This window comes from Podarcis cretensis (assembly GCF_951804945.1).
Source record: "Podarcis cretensis genome assembly, chromosome: 6".
NCBI classification, from domain to species: Eukaryota; Metazoa; Chordata; class Lepidosauria; order Squamata; family Lacertidae; genus Podarcis; species Podarcis cretensis.
The window spans coordinates 54,815,418-54,836,527 of NC_137175.1; the positions used below are offsets into that span (position 1 = coordinate 54,815,418).

Below are 21,110 nucleotides of genomic sequence, written 5' to 3' on the forward strand. Positions count from 1 at the left end.
ATAGCTTGTTAAGCTACCCACAAGGCTCCTATCCTGCTTTTGGAAATCTGTAGTGGAGGGATTGCTTTGAGCAGGTTGTGTACTGATCAATTTGCCCTCCCTGCTCACCTTCCATTCTGCTCAATTCACTACTACATCATAGCTGTGCTGCCCTGCAGTGCCCCCTATGCTCGCCACCCAGTGCAGCAGAACCAGTCATGCTGCCTAAATCCGCCTCTGTCCACAGTGTCAAGATGACATTGTATTTATCCTTCTGGACCCTATACATAATAGGTCCAAAAATCGAAGCCGTTAGTCAGCTCCAAGTGTTGCGCTGCTCTAAAAGGCTAGGTTCTCAAACAGTCGGAAGTTAAAAGTGCAATTAACAGAGCCATGAAACTATCCAGCAGGCCTAAAAGGTTTCTTGATTTCATAAGATCAACCACCTCCTTCTTTAAGGAACTTGGTTGAGTAGTTTCTGAGTGACTTTTACATTTTCCAGTGATGCATTGATCGAATGGTGAATCAGAACAGACTGCAGGCCAAAGTAGATCATGTTGCAAATTGTTTTGATGGGGCTGTAGTGTTTAGACTGACACACACACACACACACATCTCTAGTTCTTAGGTAACCCATCATGCCATTGATAATATATGGACCTCTTTCACAACATCCAATGTATACCTTGCATTGATTGATAAGAATGAGGTTGCTCAGGTCTGGCTGCAGAAGACTAAGGAAATATCTGAATATATTTTATTGAACACATGGAAAGTCCAAAGGGCAGCACTGAACACGTGCTAAACAGTCACTTGCTTTTGTAAACATGGAAACTGTCACCAGAAGCATGACCACATGTTAACTCCAAAGACTGTGCTTCTGTACAGGACTGGCCACAAGCATTTCACACAATGAAATTGACATAATTCAACATATTTCTAACGGGAACAAAAGTGCCTTCTACCCCAACCCCAACACCCCATTTTTAAAAGTAATTCAGGCAGCTGTTTTGTTTTTTGTTTTGCTTACTGTGCAAAATGCCCCCACTCCCCAAAACATTCAGTTTCTGAAGACAAGAAATGAATTTGAAAAATAACACAAATCCACTTGCTTTTGGATTGTTTCAAAGTTCTCCACCATTAGAAGAAAATGGAGTTAAGCAACTTGTTGTACAAATTGACAATAGGGACCTTAAATGCAGACCTCCCTAAAATGGGCAATATCATTTTTCTCCATGATTTACTGAAAAAAATATTTAGATCAAGGTGACAATGAAGAAAATTACTAACATTTAGTAGTCAACCTTAACATGCATGGGCTTACTCACTAAAACAATGCATCATCACATATTTCTGGCTCTTTTCTTTGCTACAATTTGTGCTAATTTCAGGGTGCATTTACAGTGTTAAATCTCAACAACAATTAAGTACTAGCGTAATAAGCACTTGGATCTTATTACATCCAACTTCTCAGGATACACTTGTAGGGAGCATCTTGTTAGTTAGTGCTGCATCTTAGACTATGAAAGTTGTCTTTGAAGACTATTCTTCCAAATGTGAATGGATTCTAAATCTCTCTTCTCTCTGGAAGGTTCAGATTAAGCCCCTCACACCTTAAAAGCATACATGAGGGGGATTGGTGCAGGCCAGCACCCACCAGCCGCCTACCCCACTGGTCACATGTTCCGCAACTATGAGAAGGGGCCTATCCTGCACACAACCCTGTAGTCCCCACAGTTGCAGGGGTGCCTGTGTGAACCCCCTTGGTATGAGAGATGGGCCAGTGCACCCCATTCATTTAGGCATTGTTCCATGAGTGGGTTCAGCCACTTACTTCAATCATATCAGCTTCTCTTGAGGAACTTCCACTATCAGTTTCAGGAAGATTGGTGCTTATGTACTTCGCTGCACTTTTTGGTTTACATGTCACCTTCCTTAACAGGTTACCGGTGAGAGACGGGATGATTGCCTCAGAATTTCTTTCTGTTGTAAAACATACCTTTTCAGTTCGAGGTAAGAGGTGGTAAGCAACTGATGGACCCTTGAGAAATATCCCTTTTATAACACAAATATGCACAGTAAACAAATAAATGATAACTATCAACAGTGCAGAAAATGAACCTATTTACTAGGGTGTAAGACCTTGTGGGTTGTATCCACCTAAGTCATACTCATTGAACACAGACTCACTGACATCATTGATATGCAGACCCATTAAAATCAACGGACTTAAGTTGGACAGACTAACTTCTCCTTCGATTTCGGTGGGTCTACTATGAGGATAAGTCAGATACAACCCACTGAACTTAGTGGGACTTCTGAGAAAAAACACATAGGATTACTGTGGGGCAAGCCTACCTTTCTGACAGATGTACAACAGAGCCAGCACTGCTGGCTCATGCCAAACAGAACAGAAGATGTGAAGGATGTGCCTTATTTTATTCACTGAACCCAAATTGGAGGGAGTCAAATAGACCAACTCTAGGGAGCATAGGAGCATTCCCTTAGATCTTCTTTTCTGCTCTTCTGCACTAATTTATTCTCTTCTTTGTTAGAGTGGTTGGTAGGGAAGGGGTGGTGCTGTGAACATGGTCTCCCAGCAGCACTACATACTGGGATGGAGTGATGTAGGGTGGCAGCAAAGTCAGGTGGTGCAGATGCACTGGTGGAGCCAATCCAGTGCTCTATCTGATGCACCTGCCTCAACCTCACTGGTGCCTTGCCCCGATCCATACCAATACAGGTCTGTGGTGCCACCCCACCCCTTGCCAGCTCCTCCTGCATCTGTCTCTTTCACCATCATTGTCTCCCAACAATTCTTACACCCCTCTGACTTTCCCTTCACATTGCATTCTCCTTCCTTCAGTCACCGCACACAGAAGAAAGGCATGATCCCAGGTTATAATGGTTTGTTGCCCGATATCTTCCTTAATGTGCATACATGTTCAGTGTGGACTGATAACATGCAAGGGCAAACATAAGAAGGTGAAAACAAGGGGGTGGGGAACCAGCAATTTGTACATGCCCAATAGTCTTTTTTAAAAGGCCAGAAATCAAGACTGGAAGAATCACAAACACATCGGCATCACTGCAATAAGTTTGGAACACCAAAATTTGGCGAGAAATTCAGATGGGGGAAATGTCATGAGCATCCCTACTATAGCCTAGTCTGTATCGCTCGTCTTATTACAGTAAAAAGATGCTCCCAAGCAAAATGTGGAAGTCTCAGCTAAATAGGCCACTTTACTTTTAGGGGACAAATAATATCTGCAAGTTAAAAAAAATGAATCTTTCTGAGTTAGATTGAGGCCATTGATTGGACAACCAACACACAACATATTTCTCTGAAGCATCGTCAATTCTAATGACCTCAGGAAAGGACCATCTAACCCTGAAATCACGGTGTTGTCTGGTATTTTGATACAAGCAGAGGAGAACATGTTCATTCTCTCATTCACAACCAATATCATAGAGTAGTTGCATAAGAAGGGCTTTGAGTGATTATTTCCTCCAAATTTAAGACTCTTCTTAAGATGTAAAGACATCAAAATTTCCATTATGTGCACTAATGTTTGTCACCATATATTTCTGCACATGTCTCCTTATTATACATATCCATGTTTCAGAGGTCAAATCTTGGTCAAGCCATTTTCCTCCCAAATGGGTGGATGTTCAGACTAGCCTGCTGGTTGCAAGCTAGTTATAAAATGTTGTTTTGTCCCACTTCCTGTTATATAAAGTCTTTCCATGATTTCTCCTCCTGTTTTCTCTGTAACCTTGCAACTCTGCCCATTGCTACCCTGCACATCCTCTGTAGGACCATCTGAAACCCAACCCAACGCAGCCGAGCCTGCTGCCAGTGGCACAACCAAAACATGAATCTGAAAACCAGAGGATGGAAGGAGGTCAATCAAGGCAATATTTATGTGTGGAACCTCCAGTGACTTTTGCAGCAAGCAGTGAAAAGGAGGAAAGTATGAAGGCAGGGCAAAACAAGAGGCCAGGTGGATTTTAAATTGCACTCAAGAAGCACTGACCTCAGAATAAGAAAACAAATCAACCTCATAAAATCTGAGTGCCAATTTTCTTTTCCTTGTTCAATGTTCATTACGGTCCACATTCCTTCTAAAAAAATAACCAGAATCTATAAATTTCCCACTGTTCTTGTATCATCAGACTCTGACCACCATATTATCATTTATAAACCCATTAAAATAATGAACCAGATCCAGAGGCTGTGCTGTTTTCAGTAGCTGTGCCCTGCTGATTCATATGTGCCATCTTTCACTTTAATTTCATTGCTCAAAATCCAGTCCTTCCACACAAGTGCCTGGCACTTCCCACTTCAGCTGTGCATTGATTTCTAAGTAATTGCTACTTTATTATGCCTTTCCCTTAAATTTCTCAACATATTCTGATGCACGTGTCGGCCAACACTAAATTGGATCCCAGATGCTTGGTGTGCTGCGAGCTCATCTAACCATCTGGTCACATGCTGAAGTGCCTGCTGCCCAGCTACTCATAAATATTCTCCAGTTTGGCTTTATGACATGCCCATGTCTCTGGGCAAATTCAGCTGTATGGATTCTCCACCTGCTATGTATTTGGCTGCCGGCCCATTGCTATCCATTGTAAAAAGTTTGCAGGTCTTTGAATTCTCATGAACAGGGGTAGACCTTTTGGAGGACATGGGGGAGTTGGTTGGGCTCAGTTGCACGGCCGTGGTGTCTTGAACTGTGTGCTCACTGGTTTCAATTTCAAAAGCTGTGCTCCCAGGTTTGATGAGCCCGATATTGGCCCCCGGTTTGGATTTCCTTGCACCGTGAGCAGGAGGTCTCCGGCTGCAGATGCAGCACGCCCCAAAGAAAGTGAATGCCACAACCAAAAGGATGGGACCGATGACAATGGGAGGGTTGTTGACAGGCAAGAATGTCCCAAAAGCAAACGCTCCCACCAGGGTGATGTTAATGCCTGCGAGCATGATGCACAGTCCACAGGCACAGCACAGAGCTGGGGAAGGGAGACCCTGCGGCCTTGTTTTCTTCTTGCTTGGCTTCTGGGACAAAGGAGTGCTGTTCTTGTCGCTGAACATGTTAGTGTCTCAGGTGGGGCCTTGGATTTCACTGAACATACATGGTGCCCACAAGATGGTTGATCGCTGCTCCGAAAGCCTGAAAAACAATAAAAGGAAGAAAGGAGTGGAATAAACATGTTGATTCATTCAGACTTTCTGTTTGCATGATTTGCAAAGATTCAAACCCGGTAGCAATATTTAAACCCCATTTGTTCACCTCTTCGAGTTGCCATTTGCACCACGGGCAGCTCCAGAGGGTGGCAGAGTTGGGCATTTGCCAGGACTCATAGAGGGCCCAGGGAAATGATAGCATTTCCACTATGCACATTGTGTCCATGAAGATCAGATGCAGCGTAAGAGGATTCTCAGTTTGCATGTCCCGCCTCTTCCAGGTTAGCTAATTGGCGCCATGTCTGAGGACCCACAGAAACCTGGACCCATCTCTGGTTTGCACATTGGTTGGAGCCAAGTGCAATTGCCTCAGGATGAGCAGCCAAGAAAGATCTCCTTTCCTTGCACTGCAGGAGGTTAGACTAGATGACCCTTCCGACCCTGTGATCCTTTGATTCCTGCAAGAGTCGACCTGAAACGCAACTACACTTGAAATACTGCATTCAGTTCTGGTTGACACACCTTGGGAAGATAGTTACAGAGCTGGAAAAGGTTCAGTAGAAGGCAACAAAAACCATCATGAAGCTAAAACAACTCTCCTACGAGGAAACACTGCAACGTTTGGTTCTTTTTAGTTTAGAAAAAGGTGAGTAACGCATATCAACTTATGCAAGATGTATAGAGAGGAATATAACATTATGCATAGTGTAGAGAAAATGCAGAGAGACATTGTATTTTATAGGCCCTAATTTGGAGTAGGAACACAGCAGGGGGCAAAGGGTTAAAGTCCTCCTAACCTCCTTGCTATTTTTATCAAGATTAGGGCTCCACACCAAGAGCCCCTGCACATAAAGACACAGGTGCATAGCTAATATAACATGTACAGTAGCTTGATCCTAGCTTGTGATCTTAGAATCTTAGTTCACAATGCCTGATCTGTTATGTATTGTATATCTGCAGTGCCATCTGCCTTACATCTGCTGGGGAAAGAGGAGGGGGAACATGCAGCAATTTATTGTTTTATGATATTACATTTTTGTATTTTGATATCACATTTCATTTTTCCTGTTGCTTTCTCTCTCTCTCTCTTTTGTGAGCTGCCCAGAAAACTCATGTTTTGGGTGGCCCAGGCAAACACAGAAAATAAAGAAAAGGAAAAAATACTTACTTTAACTTCCTTTAGCGATAACCCACACACTCTTCATCCTAAGCCTACAGCAGTTTGTTCTTGTGTCCCCAATAACTGTCTCAGCTTTTTAAAGCCAGAAGAGGCAGCCTTGAAGCTTCCTGCTCTTATTCTCATCAGAGAGGCAGTGCAGAATAGTATAAGGACTATGCATCCTCCCGTCCTTCTTCCTGTTCTACAAGGCCATTGATTCTTTAAAGAAAATGCTGCAGCAGCAGCAGCGTGTGTGTGTGTGTGTGTGTGTGTGTGTGTGTGTTGAAAAATCATAAGCAAGGCTAATACTGAAGTCTAAGGGAAGAAAAGATGGGGTGTTAAAAGCATCAAAGGACCACTGATTGAATTTCCCTCTTTTATAAGAAGTTTCCAGCGTATATAAGTTTTACATAGTAAATTCTCAAATTAAATTTCTGATAGATTTGTGGATTAAAACTATCTTCGTGTATTGATTACTGTTGCCAGGCACAACCCAATTCTCCAAGCAGTGAGAGATTCTAGGGGGTGCAGGCCTTCCCCAGGTTTCATCTCCCTGGAAGGAGGACACTGGTATTGGCCTTTTAAACAAAATTGTGTTTGCTTACAACCTATGCAGAGGCAGTGCTTAAACTACTCCAACACATAGCCCAAATCCATGGTTTCCACATAATAATTTTCCAGGGAGACTGCCAGCCTGCTCCCAGAAATGTTGCTAGCTTTCCAGAGTACAAAACTCAGCTCTCTGACACGCTCTTACTCAGATCTCACCCCATACAGGCAGCATTGTCCCCAGCCAAGGGAGGGGCAAAGGAAGCCTTCTTCTAAAACAATTTTTGGTTATAACCTAGTCATTCAGGAAGAGAGTTGATGAGCTAGGGAGCCTCATGTCTGGGGCCAAAATGTGGTCCCCACACTTGGAATGAAGATTTCAAGATTTTCAAGGAAAAACAATCATGGGAGAGCCCCAATTTTGTTGTTGCTGCTAAAAATATAGAATCCAGTTGTTACTAGGAGCAGTCTTCAGCTCAAAGGGAAACATTCAGGTTCATTGTGAAGCAGAGCACAGAAGTAAAAAAAGAAAGGAATCAGATAGTTTATGTACATTAGCAAAGCTGGATATTAATCTTAGCGCATTAGATACACAAAAGTCAAAATAGGTAGCACTACCTAGTGGTTGGATGGTATGTACCACCCCAAAAGTAAAGTCCCGTGTTCACATGGAATAAAATAATTTTCCTTCACTTTAGGTATACCTCTCCTCAGTGGTCAAATCCAATCAATATCCTTACTCAATTCATTTGTGCCATTACTTCCCATTTCTTGTCACTACCATCCAATAAAGCCACAGTCACTTCATTAAAGAAGCATGATCAATTGATTTGCGTTAGGAAGAACAATGCTATTCTGGAAGACATTATATAGGATACTCAATCAGCAGCATTGATCAGTGATACCTTGAATTATCTTCTTAAGATAATTCATGCTCAAGGTATTTGCATAAAATATAGATACTGGGTCATCTTTTCAACCATACAGAATTATTTGTTTGGTGGGGAGAGGAATTTTCACAGATATCCAAACCATACATAAACCATACATAAAGCTATGTTCATTAGGAACTGGGTCTAACATGTTTGTGAACCTAAAGGCATAGTTCTACAGTTCTATGATTCTATGAAATATGGAGCATGATCTTTCTTGGCTAACATGCCAATCACAGACACAGAAAAACTGAATCTGCACGATCCGTCACAACAACCTACCCCTACCTGGAAGCACCCACTGTATTTCAGCCTAATCTGCTTCACAGGGTTGTTGTGAAAGGACCATGCATGCTCAGATCCCTGTGCAAGCAGAAGGTCTCACATCCAGTCCTCTGGGGTGCCTAGTTTTCAAGGATCCAGTAGCTGATAGCACAACTAGAACCTTGGAGAGCAGACTCCTGTGTTTAGATAATAAGATATCGTTCCACACCTCACAAACCTGCATCCAGAACGTCACTCTCAGTGCACAATGGAAAAGATGGCCAGTGCCTATTTATTTATGACATCAAATTCAAGTTAGGAGAATTTGCTTGATAACCCCCCCCCCCAAAAAAAAAAAAAGTATATGAGATCTAAAGTACTACCTGCCATCAACTCTATGCAAAACAGGAAAGAATGTTTACTAGCAGCTTGACTGGACCCTAAATAGTCTGTTGTTTTACATATAAAGGTGGGGGCCCTAGCCACCCATAAATGTTTATTTGAGTTTAAAATTCCCCAACTGAGAGAATTTAGAATGATGCAAGTAATGCAAAGCTTGGGTGTGAGTAACTGAATTAATAACAAGAAACTGTGGTGAGATGAATAACTGTACTGTTCATCAAGAACATTACCTACCTACACAAACACAAAATGTTGATGTACTCTGAACTCTTATTAAATGTTTTCTCAAGATGCATGCCAAGTAAAAATTAGCAAAATTAAGAAGTGTGTCTGTCCCACAGAGCTGTCTTACCTCCCCCTCATACCTTCCTGCATTGGATAAGCACAAATCTCTCATCTTCAGAAGAATTACCTGCTTCTGTGATGTTTACCTCAAACTCCCTTTGACAGCTGTGAATGGAGTACGTCATTCCACCTGTCAATCCCTTTCCCCACCTAACCTGGACTCTAGTGAGAGAAAAGGGGGTCATTCCTCCAAGTGGCTTAAGATGGCATAAATACATGAGTCAGATTTAAGAGAGTGTGGCTGGTTTGATTGCACTGGGAGCCTCAGGGGCACTGCAACTGTGATTTACAATGGAGCATAAGAGGTTGAGAGGCACCAAACTTTGGCATCACTGAAATTTGAGACCCCCAGATCTGTCACTGGACCCCGCCCCCCGCTCCCTAGTGCCTGAGCTGGAAAACTGAGGTCCTAAGGCCTTAGTAGCCTCGTGGTTAAAACTGTTGTTTATGCTACTTCTAATTTATCCAGCTTCACTGTCTTAAATCAGGCAGAGGGCCTTCTCAGTAATGGCACCCACTCTATGGAACGCCCTCCCATCAGATGTCAAGGAAATAAACAACTATCTGACTTTTAGAAGACATCTGAAGGCAGCTCTGTTTAGGGAAGTTTTTATGTTTGAAGTTTTATTCTGTTTTTAGTGTTCTGTGGGGAGCTGTCCAGAGTGGCTAGGGAAACCCAGCCAGATGGGTGGTGGGTTATAAATAGTAGTAGTAGTAGTAGTAGTAGTAGTAGTAAATCAGGGTTGGGCCTGGGGGCTGAATACAGCCTTCTAAGGCCTCTTTACCTGGCCCTCAGAACTCTCCCAAGCCACACCCTGTGTCTGGCTGAAATATGCTCTCTCCCCCCCCCCACCTCTGTTCCCTCCTTCCACTGGCATGTAGCCCTCAGGAGGTTGCGTAGAAGGAAATGTAGCCCTTGGGCTGAAAAAGATTCCCCGTCCCCTTTTGTATTGGATTCTGAAGATGACTGGATATTTTGCATGTCTCAAAGTTTCTGCCATATTGCTCATGTCCGTACTTGGCTAAAGGAGAGGTAAAGAGAGCCATGATTTGAGTTATGCCTGGCTGCAGTCAGGATAGACAGAGCTTGCTAAAAGTAGGCTAAATAAAATGGAGGTCTTGGGTGTTTCACTCACCAGGAATTAGGTTGGATAGAGTGAGTGGTGGTAGCTACTTGTAAGTCATTGGCACAATCCAACCCATTCTGTACCAGCTTCCCTCACAGTGGACTTCTCAGGTGGTCTGGGAATCTCAACATCTTTTTTCCCCTAATCTTAATTTTTATTGTGCATCATAGCATAGTACAAAAGAGGAAAAGGAAGGAAGCGACAGGTACATATGGTAATCTGTGCATTGATTCCTTTAACTAACAAAAAAAAAAATGAATTCAGCCTTCCCTGTCATTCCAATTAGAAATAAACATCACTCATTTTCCAATAAATCAATTTTCATATAGAATATTTTTCCCTGCACAATTATCTCCATTGTATTCCAAATCCACAACCAATTCATTAAAAATCAGAAATATAGAGATGGATATCAATGAATTTCACTGCATGTTGCCTTTTCCTGTGACCAGGAGAAGTAAAATAAAAGTTGTCATTAAGCACTAATTTCCATAATATATTCAAGCCATAGAATTCAAGGGTGGTTTATTCTACCTCAATGAAGTATTTGGATTTAGTACAGTACGTCACATATGGTAAGTTCCGAATATATGCACAGCTTAGGAGAGAACTATCTGTCAGCAGCTTGCCAGAGCTCATATCAGGTTTCAGTTAGGTTAGCTTCTCCGGAACACTAATTGCTTTTTCAAGGGCAAACATGACATCATTTCCCAACAATCTTCCCTATTCTATCACACTCAAGCATGACCCAGAGTCGAGGTTAAGAAGATAGCAACAGGCTTGATTCTCACTGTCTGGGATAACTAGAATCAGTTGGCTGGTTTAGCTCCCTCCTCACCCAACTGGTGCCCTGAAATACACACTTCCACCTTCTCCCATGTCAACGAATGGCTGTCATTTATTGGAACAGAGCAGGAGCAAAGCGGTACACTTGGGAACGAATGTTATGGTGTCACTCCAGTTTCAGCGCTGGGTGGCTCAGTCCCCACTGGCAGGTACACCACACAGCTTACAATATGTCTTTGCATGCACAAAAGATGCTACACCAGAGTGAGGCCCTTGCAAATACAGAACTACACATGCACACACACACACACACACAGAGAGAGAGAGAGAGAGAGAGAGAGAGAGAGAGAGAGAGAGAGAGACTCTGCATCATAAGTCCTTTACAAACAGTTAACAGGAGACTAAACATGTGAAGGGTGGAATGAGACTGCCCATTCTGGTTCCTCCCCCGATTCCACTGGTAACCTGCATATCTGACACACTGTATGAAAGGAGGAGCACATGAACATACAGCTGTACATACTCAGGTCCTCACTTTAAAATTAGCCATGCTGGATCACACCAACGGACCAAAGTCCAGCATCCCATTTACATAGGAACATAGAAAGCTGGGACACAACATAATGCTGGCTGACTGGGAACAGTTATGGACCACAGGTATGAAGTTTACGGCATGTAATGCCTTAAGAGAGAATATTATGAAAATGATATACAGGTGGTACATGACACCAGTCAAGCTCGCAAAAATATATCATTTGCCCGATAATAAATGTTGGAAAGAAACTGAAGGTACATTCTTTCACCTTTGGTGGACGTGCCCAAGGATTAAGGCTTTCTGGGAGATTATCTATAATGAAATGAAAAAGGTATTTAAATATACCTTCTTGAAGAAACCAGAGGCCTTTCTCCTGGGCATGGTCGGCCAATTGGTGTTAAAGAAGGATAGAACTTTTTTTTATGTATGCGACAACAGCAGCAAGAATACTCATCGTGAGGTATTGGAAGACACAAGATTTACCCACCCAAGAAGAATGGCAGATGAAGGTGATGGAGTACATGGAGCTGGCGGAAATGACTGGCAGAATCCGAGACCAGGGAGAAGAGTCGGTAGAAGAAGATTGGAAGAAATTTAAAGACTATCTACAAAAATATTGTAAAATTAAGGAATGTTAGAAGGATGTTGGAATGAAGTTATGTGGTTCTAGCAGTAATGTTATAAAGGAGTATTTAAAGATGGATTATTAACAGGTGAGAATGTAAAGTTATACTATATTAAGATAAATTATTCAGATAAAAGTAAAAATGGAAAGGATTTGCTGAAATAACTAATTGAACTAGAATACAAAAAAGGGAGGTGTGAGGAGGTCAGGGAAACAAGTAAATGAAAGTTAAGACATTGAAAGGTTGACTTGTTTTTAATTGTTTTTACTTTTTTGTATTCTGCATTTTTTGTTTCTTCTTCTTTTTTGTTTTTATTCTTGTAATTTTTTTTGAAACTTTAATAAATATTATTTCCAAAAAAAAGAAGGAACATAGAAAGCGGCTTTCTACTGAGTCTGACAAATGGTTCATCTAGTTCTGTATTGTCTTACACTGACTATAAGAAGCTCTCCAGCGTTTCAGATAAGGGTCTCCTCCTGTGCACCCTGAATATGCCAGGGACTGAACCTAAGACCTGTATCCAAGGCAGATGCCCTACCACTGAGCCATGGCCCTTCACTATTTCCCATAGAGGCAATCAGAAGTTATGTGAAGCCCTCAAGTAGAAAATGAACGCAATGGCATTCTCCTGCTCAAGTTCCTCAGCAGCTGATCAGATGCCCCAATCAAAAAGCCTGGAATGTATGTGGTGTGGGTGTTCAAATGACTTTGATTTCTGCAATGCAGAAATGTCTTCTTGTTGCTAGCAATTCCTGCTTCAAAGCATTTCATGTTTTTTTCTCATTTTGAATCACACATTGGAATATGTGACTTATTTAAAAAATCATCCCCCTTACCTGAGGGATTGGAAAGGAGCCACCCGCATTAGCTCAATTTCTGCCCCAGATATTATGAGGTCTAGTACTGACAAACATACCGGAGAACAAATCTTGCTGAAGAGTAATTAGCACTGCGTCTTTTCAATCTTACTGGGAGAAGATTTCATGAATGGGGCCCGTTTTACAGCACGATTCTACAGCCTTCTCATTGATATACTCAATATATATTTTAAAAATGCAATATATTTTAAGAGCCCTTGTAGTTACTTTTTATTATGTCATGATAGCAAGAAAGTGAAAAAGCCATCTTTTTGAGAAAGGGGGGATTTGTGCCTTTAGCATGCATTTCACACATTTATTTGTATATTAAAAGAGTCACAATACAATCGTAGACATGTCTACTCAGAGGTAATTCCCACTGCGTTCAGTAGGATTTTGCCACATAGTTGAGTAAAGGATTCCAGCCTCTGGTTATAGAACCAGTAAGGTATTTGGACATAGAAGTATCTCCTGAAGAGTAACCACATGCAAGCTGAAGCAAATGTGGGTGTGGTGGGGGCGGGAATGATCCCTGCATAGGACCTCTCTATGTTCAGAAGCTGTAGATACCTGAATAACAGCCATTATGGACAAGCATCAGAGTAAGGCTATTGTTTTGCTTGTAAGCCCTCAATGGAATCTGACTGGCTACTGTTGCTAGAATAGAGATACTTTTGGACTGATCGAGCAAGACAAGTCTGAAGTTCTTAAAATGGTATCATCCAATATATGTTATCCCATCAAGTCCACATGGGCTTGAGGCAGCTTACATTAAAGGGTACAATCTTCACCTTCTGCCACATCAACCTGCCCATATGTTAAGACAGGGGTGGTCAACTTGTGGTCTTCTAGGTGTGACCATCAGCCCTAGTCAACATTGCCAATGAGCAGGGATGATGGGAATGGTAGGTTAGCTTCCTCTGCATTTATATCTGGTTCAGAGGCCCTTCTCTGGAGGCTCCTGCTCTATGAGGTGATGTGCATGGTGATTGGAGGCAGGGCCTTCACAGTGGTGGCACCCTGCTTATGCAGTTTGTTCCCATGGGAGGCTGATCTGATGCCTGTGCTGTTATACAATCCAAAGAGAAACCAGAGTAACATAACCTGTGCTGTTTTGTTTTATGTGCATTTTCATTTCCCCCAGCTTTTTAATGGATAGCATTGCTGTTTCTTTTTCCATGCACAATGTTTCAGTTGTTATTTCATTCTGTTGTTGTAAACTGGACTGAGAAATTCTATTAATTGAGAGGTGGTATGGAAATCTTTGGAAATAAAATAAATTAAAATAATAATAACTTCCATAAAGATTTATCATTCCATTTTCCTTCCCAGGGAGATACTTTGCACCTGTACTTCAGCTGTAACTGCCTAGAAATAAAACTGCTAGCTGCCTTTAATATCTTTTTCACTTAATCTTATTCCATGTCACAAAGTTTAAGGGTGCAACCAGAAAATCAACTTCATTTAAATCAGAGAGACCAGATATACTTTCCTGAGAGTAAGTTTCATTGAGGTCCATGAATCTTACTTCTGAGTAGACATACATAGGATCACACTGCTACTTCTCCAGATTCGTTGTCAATCAGTGTTTCTAAAATCTAATGGCTGCTGATATGCTACAGACTGACATTTGGGGAATCTCGTGTGAAATCAGAAAGGCTTAATCTGTATCTGTGTCACAGATAAATTGACCTAGCCCCTGAGCTGATGATATAGAACTCTTGACATATACCATCAGAAGAGCAATTGGCACAAGCTCCATATGGTGAGCAGAAGGGTTGGAGTCTCGATCTTGAATCAATTTAGGAGATGTAGCATGTGTGATGTGGCCTGAAAGCATGGCCCCGATAATGAGTTGCAACATGTGTACTGCAGAGTACATTTTAATTTTCTGTGTGGAACTGTCCTGCATCAGTTCATAGAGGGGACTATTTATGCAGGGAGAGTGAAAACTTTAAATAGTTCACAGAATACCACAGAGCGTTCACGGCTTTGGCTGCTGCTGACTTTAACTAGCAATCTTTAGAGTCAGATAAAGCACTGGAATGGCATATTTTATTTATTTTATAAAATTTTATATACTGCTTGATTGTAAAAAAAACCAAAAACCCTCAAAGTGGTTTACAAAAAGATAAAAAAAGAAAATCAAGAAAAAGTACAATATTTTAAAACATACAAAAAGTTTAAATACAAAAAAAGATTAAAATTCACATCTAATTTCTAAGCACCTGGGGAGTCTTGTCTAGACAAGAATGTTTTTAGCAGGTGCCGAGTAGAATACCGTGAAGGCACCTGCCTGATCTCAATAGCCAGGGAGTTCCAAAGTGTAGGGGCTACCACACTGAAAGTACTTACAAATGCAGAGCAAGTATTATGTGGCACCTGTAGTAGTGCCACTTCTGCCAATAAAAGCGGTCAAATTGTCATACATGGGGTAAGGCCTACTTGGGTAGGTAAAGTGGTCCCAAGTTGTTAAGGGCTTTATATACTAATAATGACACCGTGAACCTGGCCTGGTAGCAAATGGGCAACCAATGCAGGTCTCTGAGCACAGGTATTCTATGTTGACAGTATGCTATGAGAGTACTTTAAACACTCTATCAAACTTGGAAGACCAGCCAACTCAGTGAATGCCGAAAGAACTTCGCCTGAAATAAGGAATCCCTTCACGCCTTATCTGAACTTATGAATAACAGTCCAAACATCTACATATTGGACATTTTGAACATATACTGCACCAACACTTACTGGCTCCTGGAAGTGAGCTCTGACCTCAGGGTGGGAGATCTAATGTTAGATGTCCCCTAATCCCTGCTGCAGAACTGTGCACAGCCTCTGTCCTACCAAAACTGGAAATCTGACTTTCCAGAACATGCTAGTGATGCACCAGAAGGCTTTCCAGTCCACCCGACCCCCAGCATGTCCCCAAACCAGAGTGAAAATTACACCAGCCCCAGAAGCTGGCAAGGATGCCATCCCAATTTTGGCTCTCCCTTTGTGAACAATGGGAATATATATATATATATATATAAAGGTTGGAGGAGACCAACCTTAGAATGGCAACCTTAAAGGGTTTAAATTAAACAACTTAAAACTGCTCGATTAAAGAAACTTTGAATGGCCACATCCAGTACATTGATTCTATCCTCCAATTTTCATTCACTTGACTGAGGTTTAGAGCAGGACCTGGGGTACATATTGATTTGTCAGTTTATAGAATCCTGTGCATGGTTAGAGTGATTCCATCCCCTAACCAAAATCTCATATAATAACTTCTAAGCATAGGATGGTCCACTATAAGTGGGTTCCGTTACTGGTAAATCAATTAGCTGAAATCTCCAGTTTAATGAATTACAAGTTTACTCTCAAGGTGAAGAGGGGGGTGGCAGTCCTTAGATCAATAGAAAACTGAAGTACACGTTTTATAGAGAGACATTGCTGAAGTGTTTTAGGCGTGAGAGGTGTCTACTTTATATCTGAGTGTATTTCTCAGACATATATTTTAAGAAAACCTGCAAATTGAATAAGTGTGGTATTTTGTAATGGAAATGTAATAGAAAAATAGAGGCTCACCCAAGAACTGAAAAATATTACATAGATATTCAAAAGAAAAGCTCAAGCAGCAAGCAATCATTCCCTGTTATAACTCCACAAAAGGAGGCTCAAATTATGGAATTTTTCAAATGCTCTCCAGCTTGCAGGAAATGGGTTGAATTAATAGACAGCAACAAGCAGCTAGGAAGTTGCGTATCTAAGGGACACCTCTTCCATTTTAGTCTAAATGGGAAGAATATCAACTGGTTTTCAGCGACCTTTCACCCTGTGGATTGGGACTGCTGGTGCTGAGACATCAGATGTAAAGCAAACACATTGTATTTTCAGATAATTGGCTGATTAGTTGTCCCTTTCCCCCTCCCCTTCTTTATTATGATCAGCACTGTCTATATATAAAGGCTACCAAGCACTCGGCAGAGAACTGAATGGAAGCCTCTGTCCTCAAACACCATTTCAAAACTCTTCCATGGTAGATGTGAATCAAGCTAGTTTTTCTCCCAAATAAGTGGTATTTGGGACTGACAATTTCTTAAGTAATATGAATTTCATTATTTAGAGTATGAAAATGTCATAAAAAAATTAAAATAGGTTTATTATAATGGGGGGAAAATTACCTGGACTTGAATCGCACTATGAAGAGCGCAAGAGAAGCTCTGCGTCCTTAGACAGTTTTCTTTTTCCATTTAATCTTTAGGAAAACCTCAGAGGGAGGGGGGAACGGGTTCAGGGAAGCTTAGACGGAAGGCGATTCACAAGACCCAGAAACATGGAAGGTCCTCCGTGATGGGTGAACTCCACCGGGACATCACAACCGTGAGAAACTTAGACGGAGCTGAGGCATCCTTGAGGTCTTAGGCTCCCTAGGAGGAGGGTATTCTTGGAGCCGGCTGCACGGATCTTCTGGAGCCTCAAGTGGTTTTGATCGGAGCTTGCGTAGAAAGCCTTGCTTTGGGGAGCCGCCTCCCGGGAGGATGTTATGCTTTTTCCTATGGAGAGAAAGATTCACGTGCCGCATGTTAGCCCTCTTCCCCCGACCGCTGCATCCACGCACACAGCAGGGAGATCGGCTGGTCGCCAAGTCCAGCGATGCAGGAAGCCGGGTCTCGATGGCTACGCTGCCAGGAGGATGTCACAACCACCACATCTCTCCGCTCCTATTTCGAGCTGGTCGACAGCCTCTTGCAACAACCCAGCCTCGGCTAGGACTCCCTTCCAACTCTCCCTGACGCTGTTCACAGCTTTGGTGCTGAAAATAGCAACTGCTCCCAATTTAGCTGCCTTCTGGACTATCAACGCCAGGGGCAGTGTGGCTCTGATTCTTCTTCTTTTTTCTAACCCCCCCACCCCCACCCAAATCAGCCTAACTTCTCTCCCCGCCGCTCCTTTTCTGCCTAGTGAAATTTTCTAATAAGGCAGCAACTACCGGGAGACCCACGATCCTTCAAACAGCAGGAGATAAGCTTGAAAAATGCAGCTTGCACAGATCTGCACAAACTTGCATCTCTAATGAAGGGAAATGAGTTTTATTGCTTGCCATCTGCCCCTTCCTCGTGCCTTTGTTCCTTGACTTTTTTAAAAAAAAGTATATTCGCAAACCATTAAATCCCACCTACACCCAAAACAACATCGCACTGTGGCTTCCTTCATTCAGCATTCAAGCAACAGAAGCGAGAATGGAAACAAGAAGGCGTTCATTGAAGACATCCCCCCTCCCCCCCTTCCCTTTCAAAGGCTTCGGGGATCCTTCTAAAGCTGGAGACATCAAAGTGGAAGGACAACAATGAGATATCAGCAGAAGGCACGTGTAGGCATTCAGACAAACCCTTGCATTGTCTAGGAAAAACTGCGTAAAAGGCGTTAGAGGATGGCATCGGCAAGGTTATCAGCTGCAATGCCCCTCCTTCTCTTTAGGATGCTTATGGGATCTGCTTAGGTCTGATTGGTGGTGCAAATTGGTCAGGCCTGGACCTATAAGCAGAATGAGGGGGTGGAATTCTGAACTCATAGGGTGGAGTAGGGACCACTTCAGAGTGTAAGAGAGGGCTACCATTTTTAAATGACCCCCCTCCAATTAAAAGCTCCATAGTGTTGTTGTTGTATTTATACCCAACCCATCTGGCTGGATTTCCCCAGCCACTTTGGGCTGCTTACAATACATATAAAAACATAATAAAACCCTCAAACATTAAAAACCTCCCGATACAAACTCCAAAATGTTAAAAACAAACTCCAGAAATCTAGCACCTCGGGGACAAAGGTTTTAGCCGAGTCTACACCCACGTGTGCTGTTTTCTATTTGCAGTCTGAGAGAACTGTTGTGTGTGTGGTTTTTTTTTATAAAAAATGTATGATAGCATTCAGCCTAGAATTGAATTCCATCCACTCTACAACCTCAGAGTTCTCACTTTACCACATTGTTTTGCTGCATGTGAGTAGAATCAGAGGACCAGAGGAGTGAAGCAGATCTTAGAGATCTTTTTGTCCTACTGCACCCTCCCCACCTTTCACACAGCATGTCTGAGATGCTACAAGAGGCAAATGGATGTTTAGCCCCCAACCAACAACCATAGTGTTTAGCCCTTGTAGCAAGCTGAGAAATCCAGTGATGCTTTGTCCCTTTTCATACGTACAGAAAGGATTTTGGAAGGAACTCTCTTTTATAGTGATATAAGCAATAATGTGAACAGCAGGCCTGTCATTATCTGGTTGACAAAGGTGAGTGACAGCAGAATCTACGTCAAGCTCTGAATTTACGGCAAGACCTGTGGGTGACTTAAGACTGTGAATTAGGAGATGTGCCTAAAACATCCTGGGATTCATTCGCCCTGCAGAGTAACATTGCTGATTAATTCACGCTAACTGAATATATTTAGATTACTGTAGAGGAAGCAATAGATAATTTGGAATAAAAAACAGAAAACTATAAACATGGAGTAAAGGTGCATGCGTTTAATCTATTAATTTTATGGATCTGCATGAAGCAAATCCATGTTTGACAAAGGAATTAAATAAACAGCAAGCTTCTGACGAAGGAAATTAGCACTCAAAATGGATTTGCAACTGACAGGGAACCAATATGGAGTGCAGTAAAAGATTGCAAGCTTCAAATTAACTTATCTGAAGTTGATGACTTGGTTTAAGGCAACTATATTGAGGTATATACTTTCCAGATAATAAAACAAAGCCAAATAAAAGGCACAGTTGTTCCACAGGATCCAGATATGATCCTTGAAGGGGGGGGGGAAGCACTCAGGACCCAATTGCATCTAATGTGCATCATCTTGGGAGGGGGTGATAACTATAGCAGGCATGGAAAGGGAATATAATCCTAATGCAATCCTCCTCTTATTTACATAAGGGCAAATCTTCATTGATCCTGTTAATAATCAGCACTCCCTTCACTGCTGATGTAATTTGCGTTTTATAAACCCTGCACCTTAAATGCAAGGACACATTTAATGTCGCATCAGGTTTTCCTCTCTGTTTCACAACCATCACTTTTTCAAAGCACTAACACTGCAATATATTGTTGGTTGGGAAATGTGGCACTTTCACTAGCTAGTCCACTTTCACTGCTGCTGTTGCTGCCAATCCTACCAATGGTGGTTCATGGCAGGTGGTGGCTGTCGAAATTCAGGCTCAGTGACCTGGGTCTGCAGCCAAGAGCCAGTCAAGGTGGTCTCTGGCCTTTTCAGCAGCCTCAGCTTTTGCAACTGGGCCCTTCCAGGCCAGGTGGGGGAAAGTCTTCAAGGCAGGGAGTGGGTCTTCCAGAACTCACAGCCAAGATGTGAGTTACATAACAATAAATGCCGAATTGTATAATCTATCATCAATTAAACTCGCAATGCAATCCTATGCATGTCTACTCAGTAATATTTCCCCTTGGTTTCAATTAGACTTAACCCCCCCAGGTAGGTGCAGAATTAAAGAACAGACTCCTTATACAACATCATTTTCACCTGAATGTCCGAATTATTCAATTGTGGCTATGAAGTGTGTGCCAATGCAACTATAGCTCTATGGGATTCTCATGTATTTGAAAATCCAGTTATCTGGGACATTGTCCAAATCCTTTTGTTATTCAACTAACTGTGGTTCGGCTGCACACACTGACAAAATGGAATCTATTTTCTTGGTTTTCTTTCCTGCTTTTTAAATGCAAGAAAGCTACAGCTAATCAAGTTATATTCCTAAGGAAATGTACTGAATGAGGCTGAAGTCCTAAACCCACCGGCCTGGGAGTAATACTCAGGGAATTCACTAGGACTTACTTCTGAGTAGACATGCTTAGGATTGCACTGTATGTTTCACAAGTCAATACTGAATAAGATAAGACCAAAAAATCGGAAACGTGGTTCAGATTTTGTGAGCCTTTACATATACATATAACATTTGTTAATGTTATACCATTGATCATTTTCTGCAGTCTCAATAGCCAACCATTTGCTGCTGGCAATTTGGAATTTCCCCAACATACCATATACCACTTCCATCCTTACCATGTCTAATATTTTCACACCAATTTCATATTTCCTTTCTTTATGCACCTAAGTCTCAGTGAATTCAAAGGGGCTTACTTCTGAGTAGACACATACATAATTGTAGTGTAAGCAGCTGAATAGCAGGATTCCCATGGGATTGTAGAGTAAAGCGTATCCTGTCATATTTTGAAATATTTTGAAGATTTAGACACAACCCCTACAGTTCCACAAACATTAAATAAAATTGGAAAGAGAAAGGTATAACAAAATTGCATCTCTAGTATTTATTTAAATGGAACTCGAATGCCATTGAAACATTATTTTGCAA

At 41.9% G+C, this 21,110-nt stretch overlaps 1 protein-coding gene across 2 annotated transcripts; it reads right to left on the reverse strand.

The window, feature by feature from the left end:
- Positions 1-722: 722 nt before the first annotated feature.
- TMEM275 (transmembrane protein 275) lies at positions 723-17,594 on the reverse strand. 2 transcript variants are annotated; one of them, XM_079980639.1, is made up of 2 exons: positions 16,916-17,594; positions 723-5,150 (listed from the first exon to the last, which is right to left on the reverse strand). In XM_079980639.1, the coding sequence occupies exon 2, from the start codon at positions 5,069-5,071 to the stop codon at positions 4,523-4,525; it is 549 nt and encodes a 182-aa protein (XP_079836765.1). In that variant the 5' UTR covers positions 5,072-5,150; positions 16,916-17,594; the 3' UTR covers positions 723-4,522. The 2 variants fall into 2 exon arrangements, with proteins under 2 accessions (XP_079836765.1, XP_079836766.1); XM_079980640.1 differs by lacking the exon at positions 16,916-17,594 and adding an exon at positions 6,333-6,387.
- Between the last annotated feature and the right edge of the window lie 3,516 nt (positions 17,595-21,110).

What these genes read in the sequence shown, in the direction of transcription:
- TMEM275 (XM_079980639.1), bottom strand. Translation starts at nt 5,071, where the DNA reads ATGTTCAGCGACAAGAACAGCACTCCTTTGTCCCAGAAGCCAAGCAAG.